This window comes from Saimiri boliviensis, chromosome 15, assembly GCF_048565385.1.
Source record: "Saimiri boliviensis isolate mSaiBol1 chromosome 15, mSaiBol1.pri, whole genome shotgun sequence".
NCBI classification, from domain to species: Eukaryota; Metazoa; Chordata; class Mammalia; order Primates; family Cebidae; genus Saimiri; species Saimiri boliviensis.
The window spans coordinates 61,847,942-61,875,389 of NC_133463.1; the positions used below are offsets into that span (position 1 = coordinate 61,847,942).

A 27,448-nucleotide genomic window follows, 5' to 3' on the forward strand; every position below is an offset into this window, starting at 1 on the left:
AACCTGTATTCTTGTCTAAAACTGGAAGTTTAAAACAGCAGGTCCCAGAACATTTTCAACTTTTGCATCTTGGATTTTAGTGTTATCTAGAATTTTAGCATAAGTCATTTATTTTAAGATTCTATATAAAAACAATTGGCATAAGTTAGCCCTTCTGGTAATTCTAATAAGCAACATCCTTTAGCCAAATGTAAGCATCACAATAAAGCAAGAAGTTCTACAGTAAGATTTTGGTGTTTTATAATTTCCTCTTTACGTAAATATTTTCTCCATGAGATAATGTGGTCAAATTCCAATTAATTAAAATGAGAAGTTTTAATTAAAGTGAAACTTTTTAGGTTAATTTAGTAGTAAACAAACTTGAAAATTTTGAAACAAAAATGAAACATTATTTTAGTCTCTCTTTGCAAAAATTTCTTAACAGATTTTTCCTTGATCTTCTGAGTGCACTTTTAGTAAATGTAGATTAATTGATGTTTGTTGATTTAGAATCTTGCAATGGTACATGAACAACAATATATGTGTGAATAGAAAAAGTATAATGGGAGATACAGCTAAATCTGAACTGTTCAACCGATGCCATTATTTCATGCTTTATAAAAGGGTCTCTAATAAGTTTGCTTCTTTGTCCTCTGCCTTATTTTTTATAACAGAGATCTAGAACTGTCTGTCTACTGCCTGATGGTTTGGGCCATTTTATGTTTGTTTGGTTCATTTAGTGTTTTTTAAATCCAACTTATAAAATAGAGAAAATGTGATGTAAAACTTTTTTTTTTTTTTAGTTTTTATTTCACTGGAAAGTAAGTTCATAGGAACAGAGAACTTTTCTGTTTTGTTTTGTTGCCAATTTCCCGCTGTTTAGAACAGTGCCTGAGATACAGTTAATGACTAATGAATTTGATTTTGTAATTTTGTTTGGGGACTTACAAGATAGGGTAAAATAAATCTGAATAATTGAATGTTTGCGCTTGTTCACTTCTCACTGAAGAACTAAAACTCTTTTCCTATTTCCATGGGACTTTCAAAAATAAATCACTATGAAATTTACGAGTTAGGTATAAGTGAACAGAAATAAGATTCTCCCTCTAAAATATAATACAGTTACATGTGCTGAATTCTATAAGAAACACAATGATGAACAAGATATGGAATCTTCTCCCAAGTCTTACAATGTAGTGAGAGAGAATATGTAAATAAATAAAATTTTTGGTAGAGAAAATATAGTTTGTTCAAAATCTATTGTAAATTCAAGATGACACAAATACTAAAACACTTGAACAGAACAAAAAATTTTAAGATTAAACTAGTTTAATTATATAGCAGATTTTCTAACTATTTTTTATTCTAAAAGTGGAACATTCCTCTAAGTCTTTCTCAGACCCAATAATAATATGCATTTTAATTTTCTAGAGCCTGACTTGGAGATTCAATAGCAGAGCACAGAGACAAAAGACACATAGCTGGCAGTATCATCCAGACTGCTACAACTTCTTAGATCATCCAAATAAAAACTGATATTCTTTCAGATTACATTAAACGGAAAGACAAAGCTTGGAAATTCTGACACAGATCCTGATAATATTTTCTTTCTTAAATGAAATAACCATTTTAGAAGCAAGATCAATATGACCCATTTTAATATGGAGTCTGAATCCACTCTTTACAATTTAAAACCAATGGATAACTACAATTACATAGTAAATAAAGGTTGATAGAACCTTTCAAGAGCTTTGATTCATAACTGTTTTAGAATCTTAGAACCACTGAAAATTAATGAAATTATTGATCTTTATGCCATGGAAAAATAATAATCATTTTACAATTTTGTACATTTTGTGGAGGTTAACAGTCCTCTGAAATCTTAGACTCTCATAGAGAATCTATTCTAGAATATGGTTCTTAAAACATCAATACCAGTTTTAGCCATTGTTTTATGTTCATGTAAAATTTTAATTGTTCTTTAATTCATACCTATACAGACTGGTGGGCTGGGCTGCCAGAAGTATCGATTTTCTACCTGAATGCAGGTTATTATTTCTTCTCCTTGAAGTTCATATCCTGGGTCACATTGAAAAACAACAGTGTCCCCAGGCTCCCTTCCATCCCCATTTCGAGTCCCATTCATTGGGACTCCTGGGTCACGACACGCAGTGGCAACAGAACCTGTCAAAAGACATAGACAAAATTTTAGTTTTGATAACTACAAAAATCAATTTCCATATATCCATGTGTTTTAGAAAATTAATTTTAAATATTGTTGGGTCAATTTTTAAATGCTATACAATACATACTTTTATTGTTATTTTTAAAATAATTTATGTGCTAATTTATTTGAAGAAGTGGCATAGCATTTTAGTTGTCAAATATTAGTTTCACTCAACATTATTAAATGTGTTGTGAAAGACACTGAAGAGTATGTAAAGAAAGCTTCATACTGGGAGAATATATTTGTTTGGAACATATCCACAGAGGACTTATAGCCAGAATATATAAAGAACTCTCAAAACTCTAAAAAGAATAACTAAATTAACAATCAATCCAGTTACAAAATGAGCAAAAGACATTTCAATGGAAACAATATCAGATAACACATGAAAAGACATTCAACATCACTAATAGGGAAATGCAAATCAAAAACCCCAATAAGATATTACTACATACATTTCAAATTGGCTTATTTTTTAAAAACATATGTAACAACAAATGCTGGCAAGATTATGGAGAAAACTGGATCACTCATGCATTGCTGGTGTGAATGTAAAGTGGTATGATCACTCTGGATAGGATTATGGCACTTTCTTAAAAAACTAATTATGAACTTACCATACACTTCAGCAATTGCACTCCTGAGCATTTATCCAAAAGAACATAAAACTTACATTCACATGAAAGCCTATACACAGATATTCACAACCACTTTATTCATAATCACTAATAACTCAGAACAACCCAAATGCCATTCAACAGATAAATGGTTGGGCCTGGTGCAGTGGTTCATGCCCGTAATCCCAGCACTTTGGGAGGCTGAGGTGGGTGGATCACCTGAGGTCAGGAGTTCAAGACCAGCCTGAGAAACCCCGTCACAAAAAAAGAAAACAAAAGCAAAAACAAAACAAAACAAAACAGAACAAAAACCAGATAAGTGTTTAAACAATGGTAAATTCATGCTGTGAAATATTACTCAGCAATAAAAAGGAATGATTCTATATATGATTAGATAAATTTCAAGGGAATTTTGCTGAGTGAAAACAGTATGATATCAAACATTACATACTGTTTAATTATTTTATATAATATTCTTGAAGTGACAGTATGTGTAGTGGCTCACATCTGTAATCCCAGCACTTTGGGACATCAAGGCAGGAGAGTTTCTAAATGTCAGGAGTTTGAGACCAGCCCTGGGAAACTAAGTGAGACTCGGTCTCTACAAAAAATAAAAATAAAATAAAAAAAATTAGTCAGGCATGGTGGTGCATGCCTGTAGTCCCAGCTACTTGAGAGGCTAAGGTGGGAGGACAGCTTGAGCCTATGAGGTCAAGGCTGTAGTAAGCCATGACTGTGCCACTGCACTAAATTTATAAGTGAATTTGTTTTGTAATATCCATCAGTGTTTCTCAGCAGAGCACTAAACAGAGAATCATACATCACAGAATCTGAGCAATTATAGTTTTCCATTATGGATAGAGATCTTTTATTAAAATGGTATGTGTGTGTGTTTGTGAGCACATGCGTGTGTGTGTGTGTGTGTGTGTGTGTGACTTCATCATTAAATTGTTCTTCACTTGCTCTGGAATTGTTTCCACTGAAACTAAAATTGACATATTGTATTAGTTTATTTTCACACTACTATAAATAACTACCTGGGACTGGGTAATTTATGAAGAAGAGAGGTCTAATTGACTCACAAACAGTTCTGCAGGCTTAGCAGGAAGCATGGCTAGGAGGCCTCGAGAAACTTACAATCATGGCAGAAAGCAAAGGGGAAGCAAGCACATCTTACCATGGCAGAGAAAGAGAGACAGAGCGAAGGGGAAAGTGCCACACACTTTCAAACAACCAGATCTCACGAGAACTCACTCAGTATCATGAGAAGAGCAAAAGGGAAGTCTGCTCCCATGATTCAGTCACCTCCCACCACGACCCTCCCCTGACATGTGGGGATTACAGTTAGAGATGAGATTTGGGTGGTGAGACAGAACGAAACCATATCACCTATGGATTGATTTTATAAGTGGAGAATGATGTTTGACATACAAGGTTTACATCTTGGATGTTTTTATTAGAAAGAAGTGACATAAATGTGAAAACTGCTACAGCTTTCAAATGAATAATATAAAAGGTTGTGAAAAATACTTCAGTTTTGTTTGAGATTTCCAATGTACTGGACTCTGTTTACAGGAAGCTTTCAACTTAAGATGTACATTCTCAAAAATAAAAATGTTTGAGTAACAACATTAAAAAATATATTGAAATGAAAATAGTCAATATCACCATGTTTCAGCTGAGTATGACAGGAAAAAAGGAAAAGCTGAGTATGACAGGAAAAAAGGGTTTTTCACTGCTGTCAGAGTTACCAGGCTGAAAGATTTAAAGTGGGACGTTTGATCATTATTTTAAAATAGATGAATAACTTTATTTTATATGTACTTCTAATTTTTTTGAAGCATGCAATTCTCAAAATATGTGATCCTTATTTGAATTTTTTTTTTTTTTTTTTTTTTTACTTTTTTTTTTTATTGCATTTTAGGTTTTGGGGTACATGTGATGAACATGCAAGATTGTTGCATAGGTACACACATGGCAGTGTGCTTTGCTGCCTTCCGTCCCCTCACCTGTATCTGTCATTTCTCCCCATGCTATCTCTTCCCACCTCCCCACCCCCAGCCCCTCCCCCATTTCCCCCCAACAGACCCCAGTGTGTAGTGCTCCCCTCCCTGTGTCCATGTGTTCTCATTGTTCAACACCCGCCTATGAGCGAGAATATACGGTGTTTGATTTTCTGCTCTTGTGTCAGTTTGCTGAGAATGATGGTTTCCAGGTTCATCCATGTCCCTATAAAGGACATGAACTCATCGTTTTTGATGGCTGCATAATATTCCATGGTGTATATGTACCACATTTTCCCTATCCAGTCTATCATCGTTGGGCATTTGGGTTGGTTCCAGGTCTTTGCTATTGTAAACAGTGCTGCAATGAACATTCGTGTGCACGTGTCCTTGTAGTAGAATGATTTATAATCCTTTGGATATATACCCAGTAATGGGATTGCTGGGTCAAATGGGATTTCTATTTTTAAGTCCTTGAGGAATCGCCACACTGTCTTCCACAATGGTTGAATTAATTTACATTCCCACCAACAGTGTAAAAGTGTTCCTATTTCTCCACATCCTCTCCAGCATCTGTTGTTTCCCGATTTTTTAATGATCGCCATTCTAACTGGTGTGAGATGGTATCTCAATGTGGTTTTGATTTGCATTTCTCTGATGACCAGTGATGATGAGCATTTTTTCATATGTTTGTTGGCCTCCTGATACTACAAGGCTACAGTAATCAAAACAGCATGGTACTGGTACCAAAACAGAGATATAGACCAATGGAACAGAACAGAGGCCTCAGAGGAAATACAACATACCCACAACCATCTGATCTTCGACAAACCTGACAAAAACAAGCAATGGGGAAAGGACTCCCTGTTTAATAAATGGTGTTGGGAAAACTGGCTAGCCATGTGCAGAAAGCAGAAACAGGACCCCTTCCTGACACCTTACACCAAAATTAACTCCAGATGGATTAAAGACTTAAACATCAGACCTAATACCATAAAAACCTTAGAAGAAAATCTAGGCAAAACCATTCAGTTCATAGGTGTAGGCAAGGACTTCATGACCAAAACGCCAAAAGCAATGGCAACAAAAGCCAAAATAGACAAATGGGACCTAATCAAACTCCACAGCTTCTGCACGGCAAAAGAAACAGTCAGTAGAGTGAATCGGCAACCAACAGAATGGGAAAAAATTTTTGCAGCCTACCCATCTGACAAGGGGCTGATATCCAGAATTTACAAAGAACTAAAGCAGATCTACAAGAAAAAAACAAACAAGCCCATTTAAAAATGGGCAAAGGATATGAACAGATACCTTATTTGAATTTTCTTTTTGTTATTGTTGTTATATAAATTTTTAAGTAGAAGTTTGATCACCTTTATCCTCTCTTGTTCTGGAACAATATATAGAATGTTTCTATAGAATGAGGACTCATTTGTCAATTAAGTATTTTAATTTATCAACTATTTTAAATATGTAGAAATTAAAACATATAAATCAGAAAATAGTATACTGACTACCAGTGTATTAACGTGAGTAATTCACCCATTTGCTTAATGTCTTTATTTTAAATTCCCTCAAATTTATTTGGTGAAATGAATATCCATATCTTTGTTTTATTAGATTTTAAGTCTGCCATTCATGCCTCCTTTTTCCTAACATAAATATGCAAAGTAAGCAGAAATTCCAACAAAGATAAAGGACTTGACGTTTTTGTCTCACCAGTAATATCATAAAGGGAACATTCTGGAAAGTGAATGATAGGTTTATATGTTATAACATCCAAATATAATTTGTGTTTGACTTGTAAAATACCATGAAACTGTCAATAAAAGGTGACTTCCCTTTCTTGTTTTCTTCATCTCAAACGGGCTGGCCATTTACATTTTTGGTTAATCTAGGATTTATCAAGCGGCTAGTCTGTTACACAATGGTAGACTGCACTCCTAAAATTAGCTTATCATTCAGTAGAAATAGTAATAGTCACATAGAAAGAATACATAAATAGAAGCATATGTGCACAGCGAATAATGCTAATATGTAATACTTATTGAGCACTTTCTACTTTTAAAATGCCAAGCTATAAACTACACCTTGGTTCGCAGGAAGTCTGAGTACTATTATTACCCATATTTTTCCATTGAGAAAATTGAGGCTTAAAAAGGCTAAGATGCTTTCCCAACATCGTATAATTACTTAGGGACAGTTAAAGTACAAATGCAGGTATAAGACCTAGCCAAGGAACATTTCTTAAATAAAAGTGTTAGAACTTTTATAATAAAATGTACTTAAGTGTTGAATAGAGCATAAAACTAGATATGATTATTTGAATGGAAGTCTCTGAAACATACTATTAATCTTTAAGTGTCATTTTAAAATCAGAGAAGCAACTATCTACCTATTATTTTGACTAAAGTAGTTCAAAAACCTACTCATTTATGACAGCTGAAATGTGTTAATTTCTTAAAGAATATTTGCAAAGATATCAACATTGTAGCCTTATTAATAGGGTTTCATTGTTATATGTCAAACTGAATAAAGACTATTTATCTAAGAAAGAAAAATTTATGGCCAGTGTGGTAGCTCATGCCTATAACCCCAGCAGTTTGTGAAGCCCAGGTGGGCAGATCGCCTGAGGTCAGGAATTTGAGACCTGTCTGGCCAACATGGTGAAACCCCATCTCTACTAAAAATACAAAAAACATTAGCTGGGCATGGTGGTGTGCACCTGTAATCCCAGCTACTCGGGAGGCTGAGGCAGAGGAATTGCTTGAACCAGGGAGGCAGAGGTTGCAGTGAGCCAAGATCATACCACTGCACTGCAGTCTGGGTGACAGAACAAGACTTTCTCTCTCAAAAAAGAAAAAAAAAAGAGAAATTTATAAAAGGCAATTCACTTAGAATAAAGACCAATATAATAACAATAGCAATGATTACTATCTCTATTTAAAGCATATAATGGGCAAAATACTTAACTAGTAGCTTAGTTTACACTCTTAAGCTAAAACACAGAATTCTTAAAAAGCGATATTGCCATCCCTATTTTTAAATGGATAAAATGAGCCTCAGATATGTTAAGTAAACATTCTTAGCAGAGCTGGAATTTAAACTCAAACAGCAGGAATCTTAATCACTACAGTGTGTTGTCTCAGCACAAACTTATCCCATTACCAGAAATAACACAAAGCCATATCCTACTAGTGGAACTCTGACAGCTGTTTATTGATGAAAGAACTAACTAAAAAAATCAGACCTGGGTTGAAATGGAAAGGCAAGAAATATTGAACTATTTGTATCCCTTTATTACAATAAAAATATCTTGTTGCCTACATTTTTACTATAAAGGAAAGTACAAAAGAAAGATGCAAGGTTATATTTGTGGTTATTAAAAATAATATAAATAAAATTTATTCATATATATATATATCTCCAAGTTTAGCTACATATATGCCAAATATATGCCAAATAATATTTTTAAAGTAACTATAATACCAACAACATTTCCATTCCAACTGCTTTTTTACTCTTTCTTTTCCTCATTTCTTATTTTATTTTTTTATATTTTTTTGAAAAAGTACAGCAATAAGATAGAGGTACTCTCCTTAACACCATCAAATCTATCATCCCACTGGTGTTTACATCCATATTATGTTTCCTCGTCTTTTAAAATGGAGAAGTTGCCCTTGTTCTATAAAAAGCTAATCCTAGTTCCTGTGTTGCTGATATTAAACACTGTTAAGGACTTCATTCCCAAATATTTTTCATCTCCTCTGCATCACTAGCACATTGGATCATTCTCAGTTGCATGTACAGTACTATACTGGATCATTCTCAACAGCATGTAATTGTGGTTTATATCTTCCATCTTAAGTAAACAAAAAAAAATATAATATCCCCATTCTCTTTCAGCTGCTTTCACATTTCTCTGCTTTAATAGAAAATCTAGTAAATATATAACCTGAGAAAAGTTTCTATACAATTGTCTCCTGTTTTCATCGTCAGTTATTCCTTTTTTAAAAATCCAGGCTGCCAAATCCAGTGGTAACCTCTGTGCTTTCTTTCAAAAACCTTTCAGCAACATTCATTAGAGCTGACTATTCCTTCTTCAAGTGCTGTTTTTTTGTTTGTTTGTTTTTTGGCCTCCAATTCATCAGCCTATTCTGGTTTTCTTTCCGGCTTATTTTGCTGCTCTCTTTTGGTATCTTTTGCTTTTGTTACTTGATAACTCGATGATGGAGGGCTGGTGTACCTCAGAAATTAGTCCTGAATGCTCTTCTTCCTTCTTTCCACAATTTCTCACTAGATAACTTCATCTAATACCATAATTTTAAATACTTTTAGCTTGATGACTCTGAAATTTAGATATCCAGGCTTAACTTCTTTTCTGAGCTCTAAACCATTCTCTTCAAGTGCCTATTTAACTTCTGTACTTGGATATCTAGCAGGTTCCTCAATTTACCATGTCCATCATACTGAAAAATTATAAAACCTTTTAATCTTCTGATTTGGAAAGTAAAAATGTAAAAAATAAGTATAAAAATTTCACCTATGTAAATTGTCCATATGCAATTGATGTCATTGCAAATGTACTTCTAATTTATGATAACAACCAGATAAAATATTTTTTAGAAATACATTCAAAATAGAAGGTAAAATCATTGACATAAGAAATAGAGGGAAAATTAGCAAAAATATAAAATCTATTTTTTACTCCATTTTTATGCCAGTTATTTTATTTTGTATGGTAGAATTTATTTCTAATAAAATGAGTTTTTCTATCTGGTTGTTATACTAAGTTAAAAATAAATTTGCTATGACATATTTTTACTTTCAAAATAGAACTGTTTCTATTCTACTGAAACAAATAAATTGTACCCTTGGCAGTTTTTTTCTTATAATTCTCATTACGCTGAACATGAAAAAAAAAAAAAAAAAAGATAGACATGTAAAAGTAATGCAATTTTATAAAACTTTATATGTACTAGAAACAATTTTTAAAGATATGTTGCTTTATTCTAATTATATATAAGGTATCTCTTTGAATTCATTATAAAATAATGTATGCTTATCTGATAAAACTTACATATTACTTATAAATTGTTTTTACAATATCATCAATCTTCATCACTGATCTAAATCCACTAAAAGAGTTCACAGCATTCATCATTAAGTACCATGTTCTTATCAAATCTAGCTTTTCTATACCCTAGGAAGAAACAAATTGTCTATCATTATAAGAATTTGAAGATAACTTTTTACAATAATTAAAAATGAATGAATGAATGAACAAAACTATAATTTGTCATTTCAGTGTATACTGAAGGTTTATTTATAATATGGTATTATTTTGAAGCCAGGGGATGTTTATTTCAAGTGTGCCATAACAATATTTACATTACATTTTAATTGCTTTAATCTGTTCTGGATAACCTAGGGTTTGTTCAGGAAATAACCAGATGGCACTAACTACTGCAAAATATAACTGAGTTCTCATTATTGCTACTGTAAATATACTTCTCGCTCATTTTTTCTTTGCTTCTGTCTAATTGGTAGTATTATTTCATTGGAAATATGCACTTCACGTAATACAGATTTCACAAGCCTAGCTGTTGCATATGTAGTTTACAAGTGAAATATGGAATGATTACCTGAAGTCAGAGATAAGTAGAATTACCATTGTGGTGACAAGAGCAAAAGAAAGCACTCCAGTTTTCTTATTGCATTGCTTGGTATAACAAAGAATAAATATACTGAAATCACTCATAAGTTCTTATGTCTTTTCTCTTCAGAAAGTCATCTTTTTGGTATAAATTTGTTTATTTCATGACCTTTCAAAGAAGAAAAATCTTGGATTTCATACAGTTGGATGAGTAATAACATCAGAAGCAGAAGACTTAGACTTAGTGTACCGTATTAAAAAAGGATATTGATCCCTTGTATTAGTTCCCTGAGTCTTTCCTGCCTCATCTGTAAAACTGGCCTAGGAATATTTCATCTGCTTTATTTAGAATCAGAAAAAAATATTAAATTTTTATTCTAACAATTATATTCAAAATTCTATGAAAATATCAATTCTGAAATGAAAACAGACAAGTAGATGTTAATATGCACTGTATAGTTTTTCTAAGAAGTAGTTTTATATTTTTGCATTGTGTCAGGAGACTTAGCAAGGTCATGGTCCAAATTTGGTGTTCACAATTTCTTAGATCCCTCTCTTCCAGCTTTATTGCCTTATATTTTTGTATTGGCTAAAAAATGACACTGCATTTTCCACTTCACTATCTATAAGAAAATCAAGTTGGGTAATGGAAATACTTAACCTGTGAGAAAAATCCCATCCAGAGTCAAATCAATCAACAAATATTTGAAATGCAGATGGTAACCTAGAGGTGGATTTCACCCTGGAGAATTTTGCCCTTGATTGAGCCCTTGCTTTGTACATGATCCATCAATTTTATAAAGAATGTTCAACATCATTATTAGGCCTACACTCTGCCAGCTACTCAGAAATGTGGCTATCTTTAGAATTTCATTATGTTACTAAGGATACATCTAATGATATGGCAAGTCAGGTTAAAGTTGATGGCAGGATGACAGACACAGTCCCATCAACCCAGGAGAGAAACAAAGCTGCTTAATGCATGATATGATAAAGAAACCTCAAAGCCAGTGCTGTAATATACTTTCAGATATGTAGAAATCTCTTTTTAAAAATGCATATGAATTTATTTATTATACCAAATAATTATTAATCCAGGTATTATGCTTGATGTTGCGGACATTAACAGGAACAACACAGCTCTGCTTTCACAGATTCTTATGCTCCAATATGTCTACAGAAGTGGTGATACAATCAATGATATAATTTTTGTGGTATCAAAGTCATGTTAGGTTGAAGACTGTCAGAGGGATCTGTACAAGAAACTTGTTTTACATCAGATTATAGAAGAGTATAGGAGTCTATTTGAAATAGAATTCTAATACGTGAGGATGACCTGTATTAATAAATTTTTTAAAAAAGAAAAATTACATAAAAATGGTTTCACATTACTTCTGACTGACAGTATATAATATTTGTGTGCTTTAATTTTACATTATTAGAAGATTTACTCATTCAATCAGATTCATTGAATATTATTAAGTACCAAGTACCAGTACTTATACTAAGTACTAAGTACCAAGTATTACTAAGTACAACTTGCCATGCCAAGTTGTGGGGACACAAATATCAATATGATGACATCTTATCCTTCAAGGAACACAGGCTAGGGGGAACAGCAAATTTGAAAATATTTTAAAATAATAACATGTATCAAAATCTAATGACTTTTTTGTTGAAGCTGAACAAGTTGCTAAGTATGAAATGAGAAGCTAAAAATAAATAAAATTATGTAATTAAAATGCATATTGAGTAACATAATTGATATATTGATGCATGTCTCAAAATAGTTATCTACACAAAAACCATTTGAAAAATAAAATAATTTCTAAAAAATTAAAATGACATATCAGTTTACAAAAAGCATCTTATTTATATGAATTATCTAAATATTAAAATAACATGAAAAAACTCAAACCTTTCTAAAGTTGTATTGACAATGATCAGGGAAAAGAGAGTATGATACTGACATGCTAGTGTTCCTTTATTTTTTGAATCAGCTTTACTTTGTCTCTCTCTCACAGACACACACACACACACACACACACACACACCCCACTTAGTACAATTATTTAAACTGAATATTAAAATATTTGTATATTTTAAAAATAGTTCTATTGTAGTAGGTAAATATTACAATTTTCATGGTAGCAGTTATGAATTCTGTGTATACAACAACCAATTTTTAGCACATTTCTGTTTTTTTAATTTTACGAGAGCTTTGTTTTTATTATGAGGTTATGTACCACCAAAATTTACATTTGTACTTTATCACAAAATAAATAATTTTATCTTTAATATTAAATTTTAATATGTGGCATTTGCATGTATTTAAATATTTAAATGATAACTGCTTAAAGTTTTTGAAAAATAGTATTGTGATATTTATTTATAACATAGGTAAAAGTAAAATAAATAAAAACATGCCCCCAATAATTGAAGGAGGAAATGGAAATACACTATTAGAAGGTTCATACATTATATGTGAGGTGTCATGATATTATTTAATGTTAGGTTCGTCTGCTTGACATAAAAACAGGTTTTCATAAGCTAAAGATACACGTTATTCATGTTAGAGCAAATGCTTTCCTTTCCTCCCCAGACTGGTATATTTAATAGGCTAATGGAAAATAAAAAATAATAGCAAAAAGAGGAACAATTAACAGGTGGATTCAATAAAATAATAATAGCAATAGGGTAGACAAACTTAACCAAGTGAATATTTATATTAAATATAAAAGACCTAATAGTTAAAATGCTACAACTAAGGGGCAGAGATTTTCAAACTATAAAAAAATCAAGATGCTTACTCCTCTAGATCTTTCAATTTTGATGATAGGGTGTTGATTTTAGATCTTTTCTTACTTCTTATGTGGACATTTTTTGCTATAAATTTCATTCTAGTCTGTTTTTTTTAATTATTATTATTATTTTTAGATTGCTTTAAATGTGTCACTGAGATTCTGGTACATTGTATCTTCATTCTCCTTGGTTTCGAAGAACATCTTTATTTCTGCCTTCATTTAATTGTTTATATAGTTGACATTCAGGAGCCAATTGTTTAGTTTCCATGAAGTTGTGTGGTTCTGAGTTAGTTTCTTAATCCTGAGTTCTAATTTGATTGCACAGTGGTCTTAAAGACTGTTTGTTATGATTTCCGTTCTTTTGCATTTGCTGAGGAGTGATTTACTTCCAATTATGTGATAAATGTTAACTTGCACCCTCCCAAGGTGCAAGTTACCTTCCTAAATCAGGAAGAAGTTGAAACCCAGAATAGACCAATAACAAGGGCTGAAGTTGAGGCAGCAATTAATAACCTACCAAACAAAAAAAGTCCAGGTCCAGATGGGTTCACAGCCGAATTCTACCAGATGTGCAAAGAGAAGGTGGTACCACTCCTTTGAAACTATTCCAAACAATACAAAAAGGGAGAATCCTTCCCAAATCATTTTATGAGACCAACATCAACCTGATACTAAAACCCAGTGGAAACTCAACAAAAAAGAAAACTTCAGGCCAACATCCATGATGAACATAGATGCAAAAATCTTCAATAAAATACTGGCAAACTGACTGCAACAGCACAAAGGGTTAATATCCAGACTCTACAAAGAACTAAAGCAGATTTACAAGTAAAACAAACAAATAAACAAACCCATTCAAAAGTGGGTGAAGGACATGAACAGACACTTTTCAAAAGAAGACATATATGAGGCCAACAAACATGAAAAATGCTCATCATCACTGGTCATTAGAGAGGTGCAAATCAAAACCACATTGAGATACCATCTCATGCCAGTTTGAATGATGATCAGTAAAAAAATCTGGAGACAACAGATGCTGGAGAGGATGTGCAGAAATAGGAACACTTTTACAGTGTTGTAGTAAATTAGTTTAACCATTGTGGGTGACAGTGTGGTGATTCCTCAAGGATCTAGAAATAGAAATTCCATTTGTTTTTTTTTTTTTTTTTTTTTTTTTTTGAGACGGAGTTTCGCTCTTGTTACCCAGGCTGGAGTGCAATGGCGTGATCTCGGCTCACCGCAACCTCCGCCTCCTGGGTTCAGGCAATTCTCCTGCCTCAGCCTCCTGAGTAGCTGGGATTATAGGCACGCACCACCATGCCCAGCTAATTTTTTGTATTTTTAGTAGAGACGGGGTTTCACCATGTTGACCAGGTTGGTCTTGATCTCTCGACCTTGTGATCCACCCGCCTTGGCCTCCCAAAGTGCTGGGATTACAGGTTTGAGCCACCGCTCCCGGCCTAGAAATTCCATTTGAACCAGCAATTCCATCACTAAGTATATACCCAAAGGGTTATAAATTATTCTATTATAAAGATACTTACACACGTATGTTCATTGCAGCACTGTTTGTAATAGTTAAGACTTGGAACCAACCAAATGCCCATCAACGATAGACTGGACAAGGAAAATGTGGCACATATGTACCATGGAATACTATGAAGCCATATAAAATGATGAGTTTGTGTCCTTTGTAGGGACATGGATGAATCGAGAAACCCTGATTCTCAGCAAACTGACACAAGAACAGAAGACTGAACACATGGACACAGGGAGTTTTCTGGAGGTGTGGGGAGGGACAGTGAGGGGTGGGAGGTTGGGGAGGATAACATGGGGAGAAATGCCAGATATAGGTGACGGGGTGATGGAGGCAGCAAACCACATTTCCATGTATGTACCTATTTAACAATCCTGCATGAACTGCACATGTACCCCAGAATCTAAAGTACAATAAAAAAAAGTCAAGATGCAACCATATGCTATTTACTAGTCAACTACTTTAAATATAAAGACACCAATAACTTAAAAGTAAAAAGATGCTAAACTGCATAATATGCCACACTAATCATATGATATTCGTATAGAGAAAGTAAAGTTCAACACAAGGAAAATTATCAGAAAAAAGAGAGATTTCATATTAGTAAAAGGGTTAAAAAAAGGGGGGGGGGGTCAACAAACTCCATAGCATCCAAAATGTATGCAACTAATAATATGTTTTCAACATGCATGAAGCAAAAAATAAAAGATAAAAAGAATAGACAAATGTGAAACTGCAGTGAGGCATTTTAGCACTGCAGTGAGGAAGTAATGATATTGAAAATTAACACTATGAACAAAATTGAAAATTAGAAAACACTTCAAAAACAATGGTGATAAACTTCATTTTAGGTAGGTGCACATGGTATTTTTTTTAATCATGTGCTATGGTTTTCTCAGTAAAACAAGTCTCAGTAAAGTTAAAATTAATCAAATATTAATTGTAATTGAATTTATAATATATGTGTATCTCAACACAATGAACTTTCAAAGACTTTACTCTGATTTCATGAAATGAATACAAAAAAACTTCCACTGGAATTTAAGGATTTGCAGCAATTAATGTTACTGATTCTGTATTTGAAGCAATGGATGGGACTCACATAAAATTAGATTTATTCAACTATTTCTGAAGTTCTGCTAAGGGAGCTGGCATATTAACACTATACATTCTCAGAAGATAATTTAGAATACAAAGTGATGATATTAGTATTGTAGAGTTTTCATGTGACCTAATACAAGGTCCTGCTTTTAAAAACACATTTGTGTCTTCTGGTTTTCATACCATCAGTGATAACACTATAGTCCTCATGTATGTTAACATACACTGTATGCAAGTTGCAAGTTCATCACCACTTTTTAAAAATTTTACTTTTTTTATAATTCGTGTACAGATATTAGCAATTTGTAAATAATCCTTAATATAAGTCCTAAAAATCTAAAAACCACGTAGTTAATCCAAACATCTATTCCAATGATTTATCATCTTAAAATGGGTAGGCAATTTATTTATAAAAAAAGAGGCCGGGTGAGGTGGCTTATGCCTGTAAACTTTGGAGTCTGAGGCAGGTGGATCATGAGGTCAACAGATCAAGACCATCCTGGCCAACATGGTGAAACCTCATCTCTATTAAAAATATAAAAATTAGCTGGGTGTAGTGGCATGCGCCTGTAATCCCAGCTACTCAGGAGGGCTAAGGCAGGAGAATCGCTTGAATCCGGGAGGTGGAGGTTGTAGTGAGTTGAGATTGCACCACTGCACTTCAGCCTGGCGCCTCACGACAGAGAAAGACTCTGTCTCAAAAAAAAAAAAAGTACACCAAATTATAATATCTTAAAATAACTAGTAATACACTCTTATGTCTAAAGTCCTAACATATACCAGGATTTAATACTAAACACAGTATTTTCTCAATCAAAATATTCTATTCTTCATAATATGCCAACAAGTAATTAGGAAACAAAAACCTGTTACTACCAAAGATGCTGTGATGTCAGTGATAAATTGAATTCCAAGGAGCATACTAATTTAGAAAGTAATTCCAATTAAAAAAACATGGCAAGTGACATCAGCACGATGGCAAAGTAGGAAGCCCTGTACACTCTATCCCCAGTAACACACAAATTCAGCAACAAATCACAGATGAATCTCCTTTATGCAAAATCCAGAAACCAAGTGAAAGGCTCCTGCAGCTCAGGTGAATGTGAAACCAGACTGACCAAAGCTAGTACAGAGATCCAGAACACCCTTTCACCAGAATCTCTACTTTTGGCATAATGCCATATAATCAAGAAGAGATTTATCCCTAGCTCCCAGCTTCTCCCAGGGGAGAAAAGCTCTTGGTTTGCACATGCAGCACCCTGGCCATTCCAAGAGGACTCCACTAAGGTCTGGCTTCTGTCTTGCCAATGTTAAATCTCTGATGGGACCAGCACAGTATACAAATTGGGGAAAAGAGAGATGGAAATTAGGGGCAGTTGATGCTCTTAGTTTCAAGCTTCCCTGAAGTTCAGATGTCACAAGTCTTCCCTGCTGTTCAGCATAACAGGAGTAACAACAGAAACCCCCCTCCCCCCATCCCCCACACACAGATACACATACATCAGTTCTCAGCTTCTCTGAGAAGGAAAATAATTGATCTGAGTATCCAATGCCCCAACTTTGCTGGGACTGACCAAAGAACTGGCAGCTATGTGCCAGTCTTAGAATTCTAACTGGTCTGCCACAAATAAGAGATAATGAAAATAGTGGTTTGGACTGGTAGATGTCATACTCTCTCTCAGTGCTCAGCACAGAGCAAACACATAAAAAGTACAGCTCATGGGGTGCAGTGATTAACACCTATAATCCCAGCACTTTGAATATTTTAAAGGCTGAGCTCAGGAGTTTGAGACTAGCCTGAACAGCATGGCAAAATCACATCCCTACAAAAAATACAAAAATTAGCCAGCAGAGTGGTGAACGTCTACAGTCTCAGCTACTCAGAAGGCTGAGTGAGGCAGAAGGATTACTTGAGCCTTGGAGGCTGAGATTGCAGTGAGCTGTGAGCATGCCACTGCCCTCCAAGCTGGGTGACAGAGCAAGACTCTGTTTCAAACAAAGAAACAAACAAAAACCCAAGGAGTCTGTTTCTCCTTGAAAAGGGAAAGAGTTGTTGGTAGAAACTCTAGGATCTCTGGCCAGGCTGGCTGATGGTGGTCTTCTCTGGTCCAAGCAGTCTGGGCAGACTGGATACAGTGTGTATAACTGGATAACACACATACGCCAATGCAGAGCACAAAGGAAAATAAAGAATCAGAAAAAAATAATTCAGACCAAGGAACAAGATAAATCTCCAGACAGCAACCTTAATAAAATGAATTTATACAGTTTACCTGACAGAGAATACAAAATAAGTATCATAAAGATCATCACAGAGGTCAAGAGAATAATGCATCAACAAAATGAGAATTTCAACAAACAGGAAATACCAAACAGAAATCATGGAGCTGAAGAACACAATAACTAAAGCAAAAACAAACAAACAAAACAACAACAACAAAAAAAAAAAAAAAAAGAAAAAAAGAAAAAGAAAAAGAAAAAATAAAAACCGCTGAGGTTCAGCAGCAGATTAGATCAAGCTAATAAAAGGACCAGCAACTCAAGGACAAATCATTAAAAATAATTGACTCAAAAAAGCAAAAATAACAAAATAATGACAAAAGTAAAGAAACCTTAAAGTTAATAATTTAGGGACCAATATTTACATTATGAGAGTGTCAGGAGAAAAGAAAAGAAAAAAACAAGACTGTTTACTCAAATAATCAATAGCTAAAATTTCCCAAATACGGAGAATGAAACGAACATCCAGACCCAAGAAGCCCAAAGGACACAAAATAAGAGTAACCCAAAGAAATCCACTATAAGACACATTAAAATCAAATTGGCGAAAGTCACTAAAAAAGAATTGAAAGCAGACAGAGAAGAACGACCTGTCACATATAAGAGAAACTCCGTAAGAGTAGCTTTTTCAGCAGAAGCTTTGCAGACCATAGAGGAGGGTGATGATATATTTAAAATGTGGAAAGAAAAAATAGCCTGCCAGCATATATTGCCCAATATATGCTTCTGTCTTTCAAAAACGAAGGACAGAAAAAGACTCCCAAACAAAAGCCTAGAGAGGTCAACACCACTAGACCTGCCTTACAAGAAATGCCAAGCAAGTTCTTCAATTTGAAATAAAAAGATTCTATACAGCAAACACAGAAAACGAGAATATATAAAAGTCGGGACTTTGCATTAGAAGGCTGTGTTGATCCTATCACAGTGGAACACAGCATTGGGCAGAATTCCAAAGCCTTTGACTCTGGGCCAGTATCCACAGAAGGAATATTTATTCTTACTCCAGGCAAGATAGAAAATCTGTAACTACAGCCATAGCAGAAGGGCTCAATCCCTAGCTGACTGAAATGGCCTTGAGCCTCAAATAAATTTTAGTGACAGCAATTCTATAGTGATCGTGGTCTTTGGGTGAGCCCCAGTGCTGTAGTGACCTGGAAGGCTGTGGGCTTAAGGTGCTACCCAGTGTGACATCAGCTGCAGGGGCCACAGAAGTGCCTATGTCACCCTGCCTCTAACTCTGGGTAACACAATGCAGAGACAAAAAGAGAGATTTATTTCACTTGAGGGAAAAAGAGGGAAGAGTACTGGGGACTTTGCCTTGGAAACTAGTACAGTACCACTACAGTACAATACAGCATGGAGCAGATCTCCAAAGCCCCTGATTTCAGGCCATTGTTCCCATCACTTTTTCTAGATCCACCCTGTGCCAGAAGTAAATCCACTACCCTGGAAGGATGGAACAAACCAAAATCTGAGCTGGCCTCACCACTAGCTGATTAAAGAGGCCTCAGGCCATCAATAAGTATCAGCAGCAGTCAGGCCATCATTACGGGCACTGGGTCAGCCTCGTGCTGTGCTGGTCTGGAAAGTTGTAGGCTTTGGGTGCAACGCAGCATGATGCCGGTTACAACAGCCTCAGGAATGCCCACGTCACCCCTTCCCAAACTCCAGGCACTGAGTATGAACAGAGACTCCTGTTTAAGGGAAGGAGAGGAAAGTGAGTGAAGGATCTTTCCTGCCAACCCAAGGAATTTTCCTTGACCTCCCAAAAGTCCATCAGAAATAAGTACATAGAAGTCCACAAGATAGTTGCAGTGTAATTGGACTTAGGATACTCCCTAGTACTGAAACAGCTGCAGTGACTACAAGCTTGGGAAACTTAATAGTAAATCCTGTTTGAATTTTTGAAAGGCTCTCTGAAGAAGGATGGGCACTAACAAAGCCAGACTGTGAAGAATGGAATAAATAAAAATAACTAACTCTGCCATGCCTAGACATTGACACATGTCAACAAGCCTCAAGAACATTCAAGGAAATATGATCTAACCAAATAGACTAAGGCACAGATGATTAACCTTGTAGTGGCCGAGATATGCAACCTTTTGGTGAATTCAAAATAGCTAATTTGAGGAAGCTCAATGAACTTTAAGATACTCAGATAATCAATTTAGAAATTTATTAGAAAAAAATTATATACCTATATATAAATAATTTTTTAAAAATCAAATAGAAATCTAGAGATGAAAAATACAACTTGATGAATTCATGAATGGAATAATGTATTAGAGTGTCTCAACAGCAGACCTGCTTAAGCAGAAGAAAGACTTCATGACTTGGAAGACAGCCTATTTGAAAATGCACAGCCAGATAAAGACGAATAAAGGGGGATTACAAGATTTACAAAACAGCCTCAAAAAGGCAAATCTAACAGTCATTGGACTTAAAGAAGGAATAAGAGGTATGGTTACAAAGTATATTCAATGAAATGATAAAAAAGGACATTCTAAATTTAGAGAAAAATATTAATATCCAGGTACTAAAAGGTCAAAGATCGCAAAGCAGAGTCAACCAAAATAACACTATCCCAGGACATTTAATAATCAAATTCCCAAATGTCAAAGACAAAGAGAGGATTCTACAAACAGCAAAAGCAAAGCACACAACATATAAATGAACTATGATACATTTGGCAGGAGACCTCTCCACAGGCTACGAGAGAGTGTCATGGAATATTCAAAGTGCTAAAGGCAAAAAATTTCTAACCAAGAATACAGTACTGAGAAAAGCTGCTTTTTAAACATGAAAGAGAAATAAAGACTTTCATAGACAAACAAAAGCTGAGAGACTTCATCACCATCAGAACTGTCTTACAAGAAATGCTAGTGGGAGTCTTTCTGTCTAAAAGAAGAGAATGTTAATATACAGCAAGAAATCAACTGAAAGCATAAAACTCACTGGTAAAATTAAGTACACAGACAAATTCAGAATACTCTATTACTGTAATTGTGATGTATAATCACTTGTATCTTTAGTCTGAATACTAAAAGACACATCTATCAAAAATAATAACTGTAACAATTTGTTAAGAGATAGGCAATATAAAAAGATATAATTACATACAACAAAAAATCTAAATATAGGGAGGAGTATGAAATCAAAATGAAGAGCTTTACAGATTTTTCTTTGTTTGTATCTAGGCTTTTCTCTGCTACTGTTGCCATTGGTTTAAAATAACTTGTTATAACTAAAAGATCTTCTTCATAAGTCACACAGTAATGACAAAATAAAGACCTGTAATAGATAAAGTAAAACCAAAAAGCAAGAATGCAAACAGACGCTACCTTTGTGGCTAAGAAAATCACTTAACCATAAAGGAAGTAAAGAAAAAAGAAAAATAGAAGTTATAAAATTACCAGAAAAAAAAGTAACAAAATGACATTAGTAAGTCCTTATCTATCAATAATAACATTGAATGTAAATGGACACAATTTTTAAATGAAAAACAAAGTGGCCTAATGAATTAAAAAATAAGATGCCAACATATGTTGCCTAGAAGAAAGTTACTCCTCTATAAGGACATGCATATCCTCAATGGGAAGGTATGAAAAACGTATTTTACGCAAATGGAAACCAAAAGAGCAAGAGTACCTATACTTAGATAAAATAGACCTAAAGTCAAAAAATTAAAAAGATATGAAGAAAGGTATTATGTAATAATAAAGGGGTCAATTTATCAAGATAATGTAACAATTATAAATATATATATACCTAATATCAGAGCACCCAAATATTTAATGCAGATATTAATATATCTAAAGGGAGAGAGTAAGAACAGTGCAATAATAGTGGGGGAGTTCAACACTCCACTGTCAGCAATAGATAGATCATTCAGACAGAAAATCAACAAAGAGACATCAGGATAAAAAAAAAAAGCACCAATTGCATTTTTTTTTGCTCCCAGCCATCTTGGCAGCTGCTCTTGAGTAGGGCCTGTCCTGCACCTAAGGCAGGAAGATGGGGGTCACAAAGAAGATGAAAACATCACTGGAGTCAATTAACTCTAGATTCCAACCCATTATGAAAAGTGGAAAGTATAGGCCAGTATCCCAGAAGAACATAGATGCAAAGAGCCTCAACTAAATACTAGCAAATCGAACACAACAACACATTAAAAAGGTGCTAGGGTGCAAGTCAATTCTGAAGATGATCAGACAAGGCAAAGCAAAATTCATCATCCTCTCTAGAAACTGCCTGACATTGAAGAAATCTAAATTAGAGTACTAAGTATTGTTGGTCAAAACTGGTATCCATCACTATAGTAGCAATACTACTGAATTGGGTAGAGCATGTGGAATATCCTATACACAATAGTAGCAATAATACTGAATTGGGTAGAGCATGTGGAATATCCTATACACAATAGTAGCAATAATACTGAATTGGGTAGAGCATGTGGAATATCCTATACACAATGCACACAATGCACACTGGCTTTCATTAATCCAGGTGACTCTGATATCTTTAGAAGCATGTGAGAACAGGCTGGTAAAAAAGTAATCAATGCAAACATTTTATTTGATAAAACTTGCCAAAGTTTAATTTTTTAGAAAAGTACCAATGCCACTCTTCACAGAAAAAAATTTTAATTCTAAAATTCCTGTGGAATCACAAAGGACCCTGAAAAACCAAAGCAAATGGGAGCAAAAAGAACAAAGCTGGCAGCATCAAGAAGCTTGCTGACTTTAAAATATACTACAAAGCTATAGAAATCAAAACAATGTGATACTGGCATAAAAATAGACACACTGACTAATTGAACAGAAAAAATAACTCAGAAATAAATCCACACATTTATAGTCAACTCATTTTTAACAGATACACTGAGAAAGAACTTCAATAAATGGTGCTGAGGAAATTGGATATCCATATGTAGAAAAATAAAACTAGACCCCTGTCTCTTACCATATACAAAACTAAAATCAAAATAGGGTAAGACTTAAAGGTAAGTCCTGAATTTATGAAATGACCAGAAGAAAACACTGGGAAATACTTCAGGACATTAGTTCTGGCAATTTTTTTTTTTTCCAGAATACCTCAAAATAGAGACAACACAAGCAAAAGTAAACAAATGCAATTATATCAAGCTAAACAGCTTCTGTAGAGCAAAGTAAGCGATCAACATAGTGAAGAGATAACCTACTGAATGGGAGAAAGTATTTGCTAACCATCCAACTCAAAAGGGATTAAAAACCAGAATACATAAGGAACTAAAAAAACCCAGTAGCAGAAAAAAAAAAACCAAACCAAAACCAAAAAACCCACAAATAATCCAATTAATAATTGAACAAATGCTTTAAACAGCCGTTTTTCAATATAAAACATAAAAATGGCCATCAGGTAAATGAAAAATGTTTAACATCACTAATCATCAGTGAAACGAAAATCAAAACCACAATGAGATATTATCTCACACCAGTTAAAATGGCTACTATCAGAAAGACAGAAAATAACATGCTGACAAATATGCCAAAAAAAAAGGGGGGGGGATACTCATGCACTGTTGATGTGAATGTTAATTAATGCAACAACTATATAAAATAATATGGAGTTTCCCTTAAAAGCTAAAAATATAACTATCATATGAGCCACCATTCCCACTGCTGGGTATTTATCAAAAAGAAAGAAAAACAGTATATAAAAAAGATAGGTGCATGTCCATGTTTACTGCAGCCCTATTCACAATAATCAAAACATTCAATCAACCATCATTTGACGAATTAATAAAGAAAATGTGAGATACACACACACACACACACACACACACACACACGGAATGTTCGTCAGGCATGGGGAGGATGCGGGCAACATGAAACCCTGTCTCTTACAGCAACATAAGTGGAACTAAAGGATATTATGTGAAGTGACATAAGCCAACCATGGAAAGACACATATTGCATGTTTTCACTTATATATGGGAGCTAACAAAACATTGATCTCATGGAGGTAGTCAGTCAAATGGTGGTTACCAGATAGTGGGAATGGTAGCATTCCATTGGGATGAAGAGGGTACAAAAATAGAGTTATATAGAAGGCACAAGTTCTAGTGTTCAATAGCACGGTAGAGTGATTATAATAATAATTTATTATATATTTCAAAATAGCCAGAAGAGAATATTTAAAATGTGCAACACAAAGAAACGATAAGTTTGAGATAATGTGTATTCCAATTAATCTTATTTGATAATTACATATAGTATGCATATTTTTAAATATCCCTTGTATTCCATAAATCTGTACAACTATTACATATCAGTAAAAAAACAAAAATAGAAACTACCACAAGATAAATGAAACAAAAACACAATATGCCAAAATTTGTGGGATACAGAAAAAGCAGAACTAAGAAAGAAGTTCATAGCAATAAACACCTACATAAAAAGGAAAGAAATATCTCAAATAACCTAACTTTATATTTCAAAGAACAAGAAAAAGGAAAACATAGAAGCTCACAGCAGAAGGAATAAAATAACCAAGATTAAAGAAAATATAAAAACAAAATCAAAAATAGAAAAACAATTAGAAACATAAAACTAGAGTTGGTTTCTTGAAAATCTCAACACAATTGAGATTCCTTTAGCTATTCTAAGAATAGCTTTCGTTTTGTTTTGTTTTGTTTTGTTTTGTTTCCATTGCTGGCAGTGAGGGTGAGAGTTTGAAAAGGATAGGAATTAATTCTTATTTAAATATTTGGTAGAATTCACCAGTGAAGTCATCTGGTCATGGGCTTTTCTTTATTGGGAGATTTTAAAACACCGCTTTAATGTCCATGTTAGTAATAAGTCGGTTCAGGCTTTCTATTTATCAGGATTTAATCTTGGTAGACTGTGTATTTATATAAATTTACCCACTTTTTTTCTAAGTTATCCAGTTTGTTATATAATTGTTCAGTGTAGTCTCTTATGTTTCTTTTTATTTCTGTAGCATTATACTTTCTTGTCTGATTTTATTTGTTTTAGTCTTATCTTGTTTTTCTTAAAATAGCTAAAGGAATCTCAATTGTGTTGAGATTTTCAAGAAACCAACTCTAGTTTTATGTTTCTAATTGTTTTTCTATTTTCAATTTTGTATGAAATTCTTGGATTTACAAATAGTAATTTAAAAACTGCTCTGGATTATTTTCTGCTATCTTTTTGGTTCTTAGTGATACTTTGTTAAAAAGGGAGAATACAGGCCAAATGTTAAACTAGTCATAATGCCAGGACAACAGGCATAAATGAGGACTGTGCTGAGCAAACCAGGGAAGAGCAGTACATATGTGGAAATAAGTAATTCTGTCTAGTTCATTGCTACTACAAGTAGCATTTGACCTAGGCCCTGGAAAATGACTAAATATGTATAAATTTTGAATGCAGGCATAAGTGTTTCAGGAGTATGGAGGATAGTTTGCAAAGCAGCAGAAATGTACAAGAATATTCTTATTTCATGACAATTTAATTAGACCTCTGGATGTATGTAAATGAATAACGAGGAGAGAAGTTGGCAGAGGCATATTGTGGAGGCTTTAAATGTCATGCCAAAGTTTTGAGTTTAGATCTTCGTGGCCATTAAATAATTTTCAACAGAGAAGTGATGTCAAATTTTGTATTTCAGAAAGATCAGCCAGATAGAAATGCGGAGAAAACTCTGGTTGAGGGATAAAGAAGTGAGTGGCTAGTCGACTCTAAGAGCAGTGCAGGGAACAATAATAAGGATGAGAACAAAGGCAGGGGCACCACACAATCAGTTAAAGTTGGAGAACTTCAAACTCTCATGGCTAAGGGATCTATTTCCTTGAGATTTTTCAACAATTTTAGCTATAGGCCTTAGCATTTTGTGTTACCCAGCAGGGGAAGATTCTTAACAGAGAGGTCAAAGAGTGAAGAGCATAGAAAATGCTCTGTCAAAATCGACTATTCTTTGGGCAAATGACAGCATGATACCCAGTGCTAACCTCCCTGGGGAACTAAAGTGGAATGTGACAGGCAGATTAAAATTTAAGCAGTGTATATAGAAGCTGACTGCAGAGAAATGAGGACAGCATGAAGTGGTACAGTTAGACTTAAGTAGCTCTGATTAAGCAAAAGTGACTTCAGACAATAATACCAAGAGATAAAGCAATAGACTGTACAAAGAATGAGTGGTTCATGAAATAAAAGTCATAAGGCTGCTGATAGTGGCTTGATGATTATAAAGTTGGTCTGTGACCTACATTTCTGTCAAATTAACTTTGCACTAAGTTTGGTGAAATATACATCACCTGTTGCATTCATTAGTGAAGACTGTTCTACTATTACCTGATTCATTATTTTTTAATTAATTATTTTAATTTTCAATGAACAGCTATTTGCTCAAAAGAAGAATGGAAATTAAATTGCAGTAATGGGGGAAAGAGGACTCAAATAAAATCTGACTATTAAAATGACAGTACTTCCTGATTATGTATGATCATTCTGGTTTGTGCCTATTGCTGAGCTAAATTTTTATTAGTACTTGCTTTTAGTCTCAGAAATACCTTAAATTTGGATAGTAAATTATAGTATTACCCTGTACAAAGTATTTTTGTTCTATATTCATTTCAAGGGATAAAAATATGATATTCATATATTTGGGGGAGCAAAGACACTATCATTTAAATACCATTAACCACCTGGTCAACATAGTGAGACCTCATCACGAGAGAAAAACTAAAAATTAGTGAATTGCGGTGGTGCACACCTGTAGTTGCTTGAGCTCAGGAGGTTGAAGTTGTGATCTGTGATTGTGCCACTGCACTGCACCCTGGGTGACAGAGCAAGGCCTTGTCTCAAATGAAAACAAAAACAAAAAACAACAACCAAAAAAAAATTATAGAACAATGAATTGCTAAACTGTTTATAGTGATCTTTATTTTGGGAAAAAGAAATACTACTATTGAAAGGAGCATGAACTTGAATAGTAAGAAAATATTTTACAGAAAAGAGATCTTGGCACATAGTCTGGAAGAATGAGTAGAACTTAAACATGAGGGAGCAGAAGTAACACTAAAGAAAAAATAAGGTTTGGTGATGGAAAGCCACACCAGTAGCACCAGCAGCAGCAGCAGCAGCAGAGAGAGAGTGAAATTAAAAGTTGCTTGAGTTGGCCGGGCGCGGTGGCTCAAGCCTGTAATCCCAGCACTTTGGGAGGCCGAGGCAGGTGGATCATGAGGTCAAGAGATCGAGATCAT

The 27,448-nt window shown here is 34.2% G+C and overlaps 1 protein-coding gene across 8 annotated transcripts in view; it reads right to left on the reverse strand.

Moving 5' to 3' along the window:
• CSMD3 (CUB and Sushi multiple domains 3) overlaps window positions 1-27,448 on the reverse strand; it is a 1,243,168-nt gene that overhangs the window by 302,478 nt on the left and 913,242 nt on the right. For all 8 annotated transcript variants that reach the window (XM_039464529.2, XM_074387065.1, XM_074387064.1 and 5 more), the window contains one exon: window positions 1,972-2,163. In XM_039464529.2, the coding sequence (XP_039320463.1) occupies window positions 1,972-2,163 (192 nt within the window). The remainder of the gene's footprint in view (window positions 1-1,971; window positions 2,164-27,448) is intronic.